Consider the following 10,789-nt stretch of genomic DNA (forward strand, 5'->3'; position numbering starts at 1 on the left):
TGAGGGACAAAGGGGGCTAGACAAATGCTTGATTGTTATGTTTGATGTATATCTTTGGATGAAGGGAGGAAACCAGAGAACCCGGGCAAAACCCACGTGGTCATGGGTAGAATATACAAACTCCTCACAGAAACACCTACCGACCTGGCAGGACCAGGGCTGGCAGTGTTCTTCCTGTGGGGCTAACAGTGCTAACCACTGAGCCTCCGTGCCACCCGATCTATGGTGAAGGAGGAGAATGGGGAGGAAGGGGGGTTTCTTCCAAACGAAGATAAAGTGGACTGAAGACTGTGGTTATTTATAGTAGCTTATGGCTCATATGATTGGATGATACTGATTAGCTTAATACGAGACCGGCTGTGATAAATCATAAGCACATGATCCTCTCGAAATTAGTTTATAAATAAACCTCACTTCAAGAGTTCACACTTAGCTGATGATCCATCAAAAGCTTATTTGGCATGCTGTACCGGGAGAGAGCCCCGACCTCAAGGGATCCTCGAGTCCTGGGCTTCCTCCCGTTCGCAAAGCGAGAGGGGAGCCTGAGCTCGGTGGATCTCAGAACTCCCCAAAATGCAGTAATTAATTAAAAAAAAACAAAAAGCAAGGAGAATGGAGCTATATCCGGCTGCTGGATATAACGTGGAAAGAAAGGTTCTTGCAGGAGGCCTTGCATAGGGAGGGCTATGTAGGGTCAGGGACCGCTTTGGTGGAGGGCAAGGGGTCTCTAAGGTGCCCAGACTTCAAGTCCAAGGAGAGAGGTTGGCCCTTGGGTTGCTTGCTGGGGTCAAGGACCCCTTAGGTGGAGGGCAAGAGGGCCCAAACAAGTCCAGACTGCAAGTACAGGGCGAGAGGTTGACTCCTGGGTAGGTTGATGGGGTCAGGGACCCCTTAGGTGGAAGACAAAGGGGCCATCTGGGACCCAGAATGCAAGTCCACTGAGAGAGGTTGGCCCCAGAGTACTTTGTTGGGGTCAGGGACCTCTTAGATGGAGGGCAAGGGGGCCCTAAGGAGCCCATGCTGCAAGTCGAGGGAGAGAGGTTGGCCCCTGGGTAGCTTGCTGGGGTCAGGGACCCCTTGTATAGTATGCAAGGGGGCCCTAAGAAGCCCAGGCTGCAAGTCCAGGGAGAGAGGATGGCCTCTGGTTAGCTTGTGGGAGTCAGGGACCCCTTAGATGGAGAGCAGGATGGCCCTCTGTGGCTCAGACTGCAAGTCCAGGGAGAGAGGTTGGCACCAGGGAAGCTTGCTGGAGTCAGGGACTTCTTAGGTAGAGGGCAAGGGGGCCCTGAAGAGTCCAAACTGCAATTTCAGGGAGAGAGGTTGGCAACAGGGTAGCTGGCTGGGTTTAGGGACCTCTTAGGAGGAGGGCAAGGGGGCCCTAAGGAGCCCACACTGCAAGTCGAGGGAGTGAGGTTGGCCCCTGGGTAGCTTGCTGGGGTCAGGGACCCCTTTTTTGCAAGGCAAAGGGGCCCAGACTGCAAGTCCAGGGACAGAGGATGGCCCCTGGGTAGCTTGCGGGAGTCAGGGACCCCTTAGATGGATGACAAGGCGGCCCTCTGGGACCCAGACTGGAGGTCCAGGGAGGACCAAACACGAAAGGGTACCAAACACGAGAAAGGGTACCAAAAGGCGGAGCCACACGCGCAGCTGAACGCTATTGGTTTACAGAGATACGTCATTCGCTTATGCAACAAGCCAGAATGAAAACAAAAAACCCGCCATGTTTGAAAAACACAGCGAGAGATTTTAGCGGAATTATAAATACATATAATAACGAGCCATGGTCGATCTGGGCTCAAACAAACCTTGTCGTCATCTTGATGGACAGCCACAAATCCAAGAAGAAGAGCAGATTTACCCTGTGCCCCGTAGTTTTTTACGAGCCAGTCTGAGGCGCGAGCGGTTTCGCTTTCTTGCTAGCGTTTGATGCGGGTCTAACATTATATCTTAAATAACAAACTTCTTGAGATGGTGATAATAACCTGCGCTTGATTAATGACGTGCTCTTGAAACCCGATCCTGTCAGACACTGACAAGCGCGAGAGTGAAGCGCGAAGAAACAAAGGAGAAGCCGGGAAAAAAAGAGCACATTATTTTTTCAACAAACGCGAACAAAATGCCATGTATAACTAACTTATTATCTTCACATTTTGGACTAATATGAACCGGGAATGACAAAATTACTCTCTAACAGAGGCTACATGTGCTGCTGAAGCTTACATACACAGATAAGCGGTTTTCACTGACTGTAGGCTATAATTTCTGTTGTTTTGAACCTAAATACGGGCGAAATGTCTGCTGTGTGTTCTTCTGTAGTTGGTAACATATCGGAGACTGTAAGGGGCTGTATGTGTTCATATATGTTCATTTATTTAGTTATTTAATATAATTACAGACGTTACAGTAGGCTGTTTCGCACTGTCTTTGATCTGCAGTTATAATCAACTCATGTTCATAGAAAAGTTAGTAACAAACCTTTCTACACAAGTATTTATGTGTATGAAGACTCTGTTTTGTGAGAAGTGCTTCTCATATGATATGTGAATGACCCATACAGCTTTATTGTAGACATTTCCTCGAGCTAGAATGACGTCGACTGAAACTTTCTGTCATACACCACGCCCACCAAAAGGGTACCCTTGTTAGTGGAAACGCAAGCCTGATAAAGGTGACCCGTACCAAACCGAACCGTACCGTACCCTACCAGTCAGTGGAAACGAGCCATAAGTTCAACCTTCAATATTTATGACATTAAATGTGCAGTTGTTACTGTATAGGTTTTAAGTGACTTTAAAAATAAATGATAAAAAAAGAATAATCCACAGAATATATATAAAAATATAATTTCTTTATTGGAAAATAAAAGTGCATCAGAAAAGAACTCGCTGGTATCATTGCCAGGCGATTACAATGAACACAGAGTAATACAGTACACTTACCAAACTACATTTAAGAGTTAAACAACAGTTACATAAATTAGTACAATCTGTACACAGTCTTCTTACAGTATTTACACAAGGTGTATTCGTCATTGTTGAGTTCCTTTCAGTTCATTACATATTAAATAAACAGTAAAAAACACAGGCAGTATTTCATTATCTGAGCCTCGCTTATTTGAGTGTTTTCTTCCCAAAAGACTTTGGGACTCATTACAGATTGGGTTCAATTAGATACATAAATTAACAGTTATTAGGTCAGTTGTTAAATATTATTCCTTGTTGAATGCTAAAAAAAACAAAACAATTGTAAATAATGATGACCCAATGACAATCAACACATGAAACAAAAAAATACATATCGATTGTATTATTACATTGTCATTTTAATCTATTCCTGTACTGAGGAAAACGTTCTTGAAATTAACTCATTATATGAATCATTTAATTATGTACTCCATGTCTACAATGTCTTTAAGGAATAGTTTACCTAAAAATAAGCAAGAATTTTGGAAAAATCAAAAAATATTTCAAATACAAACTGTCTTTTTCCCCCATGTGGAACAAAATGAAAACGTTTAAGCTCCATTTTCTATCCATTTAAAGTGACCAAATGGTTATTTATTAAAATCGTGGTCTAATCCTTAAAGGGACAGTTCACTCAAAAGTTTAAATTTACTCAATGTTTACACATCCTCAAGGGGTTCCAAACCCTCATGAGTTTCTTCAGTTGAATACAAAAGAAAATATTTTAACAAAAGGTGAAAACCTGTAACCTTAAACTTTCATAATAGGAAAAAACAAATACTATAGAGGTCAATGGTTACAGGTTTCCCGCCTTCTTCAAAATATCTTCTTTTCTGTTTATCAGACTAAAGAAATTCAAAATATATTTGGAACAATAGTGAACAAATTAAGAAAGAATTGAAAGTTTTGGGTGAACTATGCCTCGAAAAAAGCAAACGTTTTATTATTCAGGATCATAGTGAAACTATCATATGAAAAATATAGATTTTTTTCTTTGGTGCTCTCTGGGTTTTTGGTATTGCTGTATAGGTAAAAAGCTTCATCAAGATTTGTTTTTAAAGTTGTGTTCCAAAAAAAAAAAAAACCCTAATAACAACAGGTTGTATGTTGGAAACAACATCAGATTAAGTACATGAAGACACAATTGTCATTTTTGAGTGAGCTATCCTATTAACACAAAGTTCTCAGTGCTTCAGGTCCGCTTTAGCATGACCAGTCAAACAGCCACATGACTTCAGAGCTTCACAAGATATATACAAGAGAAGAAAAGAAAGTTTTGCGAGGGCCATTATCAGTGCCCACTTCATGTCAAACATTCTAGTTTTTTTTTGATGCTCACAAGACGTGAGAATTTCAGGGTCCAGTAAAACTCGGAGCTGCCTTGTGTGCACATGTGCTTGATTGTCAGAATGAGTGTGTGTGTTTGTGTGTGGACTCTCCTCACATGTCATTTTCATAGTCCCCGATCATTCTCCGTGAGTTTGAAGCAAGGAAGATGTCGTTTTCGCGGGGGCAATTGTGATGACAGGAGCAGGTCTTAATAAACATCATCTTCTTTCTGAAGGAGTCCCCCTCAGGACAGCGGAACTCTACCTCGGCTGTGATGGTGGATTGAGGCGTGCAGCAGCGGTCATCTGTACACACACCGCAGAACTTTGGCTTATACAGCCGGACGCTCTGGCATCCAGACAACTCGAAACGCATCCCACTCTGGCTTTTTGGGGTTCGCACACACTTCTTTCCTCTCTGGAAAGAGAAAAGTATAGACTATTATTGCTTTTTAATATTTAGGTTATTTATTTATCTCCACAAACACTATGCACTGCAACCACACAGTCCAATTTTGCGTGCGTTTTTGTTACTCTTTTGGCAACTAAGCATAGTATTCAAGAGGAAAATAGAGTGAAGGACCAGGCCAGGTATGCTCTAGTTTTGAGCATCCAATGAGCAAGTTATTTAGTGTATACTTCATTGGTCATCTTCAGAAAGTGTGCTTTATCTAATGGAGCTTTCCTTTTAAAGGCACACTCCACTTTTTTGGAAATAGACTCATTTTACAACTCCTCTAGAGTTGTTTTTAAATCATTCAATCGATCTTCGGGTCTGACAGGAGCACTTTTAGCTTAGCTTAGCATCATTGAATTGGATTAGACCATTAGCATCTCACTCAAAATTTTTAAAAAAGATATGTTTGATAATTTTCCTATTTAAAGCTTGACTCTTCTGTCCTGACGTTGTGTACTAAGCCCAAGAGGGAATTAAAAGTTGCTATTTTCTAGATCAATATTTTTAGAAACTTCACTCGCAATCTGGCATAATAATATTCAAGGAACTTTGCTGCCATCCCATGGCTGCACATGCACAGCACTGCTAAATAGTTTCCTAGCTAGAGACTAATTTCACATGATGCAAAATATGATTGTCCCTGCTTCAACCATGGTATTACTCACATTGCTCCAAACATGTACACGTTTTTTTTTCTTCTGTTGGGCGCAAAAGAAGAAACTTTGAAGAATGTTCAGTAACAAACAAGACACAGTAGCCCTATGGCTTTTAAATTGCCTTTTTTTCTTACTATGGAGGGCAGTGGCTAATGTCAACTGTTTGGTTATGAACATTCTTCAAAATATGTTCTTTTGTGTTCAACAAAAGAAAAAAAAATCAAATAGGTTTGAGTCGGTTTTATTTTTTTGGGTGAACTATCCCTTAAGTAGCTATAAAGATGGTTAAAGTCTAATAAATTAGTTTGGCTAACAAAATTTCATATTTTTTTGAGATGCAAGATAGAAGTTTATCTGAAAAGCACACCATAATGCACCAGGCAACAATGCAGAAAACGCATAATTCAGTTGTTTTAGATAAATCTTCACCAGGTTCTAATCAGGTACTAATTGGTTCCCATGTTAGTTTATCATTAAATTAAAACTAAATGAAAAATTTATGAAACGTGTAGCTTGACTGCAAATTAATTGCGTGAACACTCCTTCCAAAATATACACTATTGTTGATTTTTATTGCCACTACATAAACAATAAACTTCCCATTCAGCAATTTCAACAATTTCAACCCAATTTCAACCCATCTTACCTTGATGTCCTTTTCCAGATCTGCATGGCAGGGGCGGATCATGCACATACGGGTCTGTCGTTCCAGCTGGCATTGCTCATTATCATTGGTTACACGAGAGGACATGCCCATGCCACAGGTTGCAGAGCATTCACTCCATTCAGTGGTCTGAACGATGCAGTTGTCCCTCGCACTCTCATGCTGGAGACCATGACCTGAGATTTCTCTGTATGCTGATAGATAAAAAGTAGATGTTAAAATCATGCTGTAATAATGACAACAACTAGAAAATATATTTTTGTTATGCAATGTAGCAAGCATATTGAGCTTTGAAAGGATCAAACTGTTCAAATTCACAGGGTCCATGACCATATTTTAAGGGTTAGTTCACCCAAAAATCTAAATTATTAATTACTCATTCGTGTCATTCCATGCCTATGTGACCTTTGTTCATCTTCAGAAAACAAATTAAAATAAAGATAATTTACATGAAATTTAAGAACACTCCTAGATTAGGACAAAAACATTGTGAAACAGTCTAAGTGATTTAAGTGATTCAGCTGGAATCATACAAAGCTCTAAAAACATTTTGTGCACCAAAAAATCTGTAAAAACAACTTTGTTCACCAATGTCTTCCACCTCAGGGCAGTGTGTGCATTTACTACTACAATATGATGCTTGCACTTTCCAGTGCTGACTCTAATGGACATACATTGTATTGCCAATAGTAAATGTGCACCCTGACCTGAATGTGTGACCACCGAAGTCACGCTTTGGTCACAGTTTTCACAATGTTTTGGTTCCTTTTCTGGACTTTGAACATCTCAGGACCGTAGCTGTGGATGGAGGACGAGAGAGCTCTCTGATTCCATCTAAAATATCTTTATTTGTGTTCTAAAGATGAATGAAGATCAACATGTAAGTAATTAAAAGCATCATTTTTTGGGGGAGTGAACTAATCCTGTAACTGGTGGACCCCTTCTTGCCCAAGACCAATGAGAGGGCCTTTTAAAGAAGAACCAGATGATTGATTGTTTAGATTAGGACAAGTGAATTGACTTACAAAAAGAAGCAGCCTGCAAAGCAAAATGAAAGAAAAGTTGACTTGCCGATTGACCTACCAGCCACTGCTGACTGGAAGGTGTCTTCTTGTGGGATCTGGTCGCACACCCACTCCTCACAGCACTTTCCAGGGATCTGGACACGTCGTGGGTAGGGGCAGTCTGGAGAGGGCAGCCGTATGTTGCTTGCGCAGGTTGGTACGCAGCCAATCTCCCCATTCATGCAGACACATTGGTGTTTACAGCTGGGTTGGAAAGTCTCACCACTGCGATAAATCACACCACCCAGATCGCACGTCTGACCTTCTTGAGCTGCAACACATGCAACCGTCATCTTAATGGGATAGTAATTCTTTCATCATTTACCCATCCTCCACTTGTTCCAAACTAGTTAGTTCCTTTTTCTGTTGGACACAATGGAAGGTATACTAAAGAATGTTGAGGAAAAAACAGCCATTGACTTATATAGAATATTTTGTTTCTTATCCTATGATTGTCAATAGCTGCTGGTTTCCGGTATTCTTCAGAATATTTTGCTTTGTGTTCAACAAAATTTTGAATCACTTAAGTGTAATGGTGAGAAAATGTTTGGGCTAGGTATACCTTTAATAACATTGAGGGGCTCCCACTTGTGGACAAAAAGTGTATTGCAGCGCATGCGTTTACACAACCAAGGTGCAACAATACACAACATAGTTCTGATGTACAGTACTCACCCATGCAGATGCCTGTCTCAGTGTCACTGAGCACACTATAGTCACAATACAGGCCCTTATGATGGTCGCATGGCTCCAGGAATGAGCAGGGCTCTCCTGCCTGTCGTGCACACACTTTACAGCAGCTGCAGCCGTCTAACACTAGACTGGTGCCTACAGGGCATAATGGGCTCTCGTCTGGGCAGTCACAGGGCTGAGAGCAGTCCTGGCATATTGCCTAAATAGAACAATGACACAGAATTAGTAATCAGTCATAGAAGCTTTCTCTAATAAATCTGAGCGACTAACATTTTTATCACACCACAGATTCCAGAGCTTAAACAAAAAGAAAAAAGTATGTTTTCAGCACACATGGATTGAGAGTTGTTTGTTCTAAAATATCACTGTATGCCTCTGACAAATTAATGGACTTTTAGGTTGTCATTTGCATGAATGGCAGTCTATATGTAATATTCCGGGTGGCCGCAAGAGGGAGATATTAAGCAAAACAAATATAGATTTGAAACTTGTGATGGGAAGTTTAGGAGTGACTCTAGTTTATTTTCAACAAAAATTCCAACACACAATTAAGCATTTTTATGATGATGAACCATTTACAAAATATGAAATGATTGAAAAGTGTCCTGAGTACTGAAAACTAAAATTAAAAAGTATAATAACAATAAAGTAGCATATTTATAAAGAAAAAAATGTATATCAAAATATTACTCATTAAAAGTATGTAGAATATTTCCATATGCAAAGTAATATTATAAAATGCTGTCACGACTTATTAATATCACTAAGCATTACTAAGCATTACAAACTCAACAAAGAACACAAGCCAGTATAGTGACTTCCATAATCTATTCATTATGTATGATCATGTAAAACTTAGAATTAATTTACATAAAAGTCTATTAAACAAAACATAAAACAATAGTTAAGATGAAAACAAAAGTTAAGACGCTATACACACCCCCAGCTTTCAAATAGTATATTATGTACAGCACATCTGGTTAATTTAAATGTTCATTTTAAATGTAAATTCAAATGAAATGATAGATAGAGTATGAAAATAGCAATATGGATTAAGTTAGTTCCCTTACCGTGTGTATAAGCAGGCAGAAAGCGATGCATGATCTGGTGAGTGCTGTTCCAGTCATTTCCTCAAAGAGTTTCCAACAGAAGCACACTTCACGGGTTTGTTTTGGTTCTCTGGTGTCTGTGATCACGGTTAAGCTTTAGGACTGTAGTGGAGTGGAGAGTGGAGAGCCCCTCTTTAAATACTAGCAGAATGGGGTGTAGCCCACCGGAGTCAAGCCATGCCACGCGACCCAGAGGGGTGAAAATATTTCAATTCCAGATGGTTTTCCATAATGTTTGAAAACGCAAGAGATGCTGTCGACCAGCCTTTCAATTAATCATACCACAGATTCCAGAGCGTGCACATGGGAAAAAGTCTGGTTTCTACACATGGTTTGACTGCTGTTTATCCGAATATTAATGTAGGCCAGTCTACTGGGATGGTTCAAAATGCTTTGGCAGATCGTAGATTAGAACATTGATCAGATGTTTAGATGTCATACAAGTGATGTTTGAAAGTGTGCATGCTAATGCTTTGTGTTCGGACTGGCATTGCTTTAAACTGCAAAAACGAAACGGTCATTGGTCACACAAATATTTCCCACCGCATGATGTCATGCTAGACAGGCCTGCAGGGCAGAGGATATGACATGGCCTGCGATTTAATGTTTGCTGGAACTAAATTACACAGAGGGCAGTGTGAAGTTGTGTTTAGTGGAAATCCAAAACAAGCTCATGAAATCTGTCTGAGTCAGGTCCAGAGAAAGAAACGCAGTAGAATGAAATGATGTTTATTTTTCTCTCTCCTCGCAGCTATTTCCTGAAGCATGTCAACCTCCTGAGGTTTTATATGAGAGAAAAGAAACAAAATGTGCTGGACAACAGTACGTGGGACAAACCTGACTTTAACGTTTCTAAAGAAAAGGCAGTGGGGCTGTGTTAATACTTGCCAAAACATTACTAGGCAATACAAGGGTGTTTTCAGTTAATTAAGTGCAAAAAGTTGGCGTTTCCTTTGTGGTTTCTAAGATTTTGTGAGTGGTTGCTAGGTGTTGTTGAAACATTCTTTAAAAAATGAAGTAAATGGTGAGAATTTTATTGACAGAAATTTTTAAATATTCAAATTTAAAGGTGCATTCGGTACATTTTTTTTTTTGTGCATGGGATGTTAGCATTAGCACTGCTGCTAGTGTAGCGGAGGCCAGCTAGTGAAATGCTGTGCCGGTAAATCTCACTCCTTTGACCTCTAAAGGTGCTCTAGCAACAGAAGCTAGATGCCATGGTCTTTAGCCTCCTTCTTAAAGCAACTGACTACCATTTGTAGAGTTGCCGGTGCGATCCCAGCTCACAGCGGGTTGGATGGTGTAGGACCGGTGAGGTTACATTGGTGCCGAAATCCGGGATGGGAGTGAGGTTTAGAGGGGTTGAGTGTAGCAGAGGCCAGCTAGTGAAATGCTGTGCCAGTAAACCTTTCTCCTCTGACCTCTAAAGGTGCTCTAGCGACAGATGCTAGATGCCATGGTCTTTAGCCTTTTTGTTAGAGCAATCAACTACCAAACGTAGAAACGCTGGTTTGATCCCAGCTCGGAGCAGGTTGGGTGGTGTAGGACCAGCAGGGTTAATGTGCAATACATGCACACACCATCCTGTGCTTTTTATCTAAAAATGATTAGTGGGAATATGTTTTACACTAATTTAATATAGAGTTTTAACAGATCTATAACAGAGAATTGCCACTTTCAGTAGTTTGATGCATAGCTTTACCATATCTTCCAAATATTTTTAGGGTTTTTTTTTTGTTCACACCTTGTGGACAAATGGAGTAATGCAAAATGTTACAAATTACGATGTCATTATGCCATCACCAAGTCTATCAGTCTTCTAAACTTTTCTGCTTCTTCTGCGTTACAGACACTG

General features: G+C 40.4%; 1 protein-coding gene across 2 annotated transcripts; it reads right to left on the reverse strand.

Annotated features, from left to right (window-relative positions):
* Nucleotides 1-2,829: 2,829 nt before the first annotated feature.
* On the reverse strand, nucleotides 2,830-9,058 carry ccn2b (cellular communication network factor 2b). 2 transcript variants are annotated; one of them, XM_056479964.1, is made up of 5 exons: nucleotides 8,896-9,058; nucleotides 7,808-8,024; nucleotides 7,152-7,403; nucleotides 6,051-6,262; nucleotides 2,830-4,709 (listed from the first exon to the last, which is right to left on the reverse strand). In XM_056479964.1, the coding sequence occupies exons 1-5, from the start codon at nucleotides 8,950-8,952 to the stop codon at nucleotides 4,404-4,406; spliced, it is 1,044 nt and encodes a 347-aa protein (XP_056335939.1). In that variant the 5' UTR covers nucleotides 8,953-9,058; the 3' UTR covers nucleotides 2,830-4,403. The 2 variants fall into 2 exon arrangements, with proteins under 2 accessions (XP_056335939.1, XP_056335938.1); XM_056479963.1 differs by having other exon boundaries at nucleotides 7,140-7,403; nucleotides 8,896-9,057.
* Between the last annotated feature and the right edge of the window lie 1,731 nt (nucleotides 9,059-10,789).

The sequence above is a fragment of the Danio aesculapii genome, chromosome 19 (genome assembly GCF_903798145.1).
Source record: "Danio aesculapii chromosome 19, fDanAes4.1, whole genome shotgun sequence".
NCBI classification, from domain to species: Eukaryota; Metazoa; Chordata; class Actinopteri; order Cypriniformes; family Danionidae; genus Danio; species Danio aesculapii.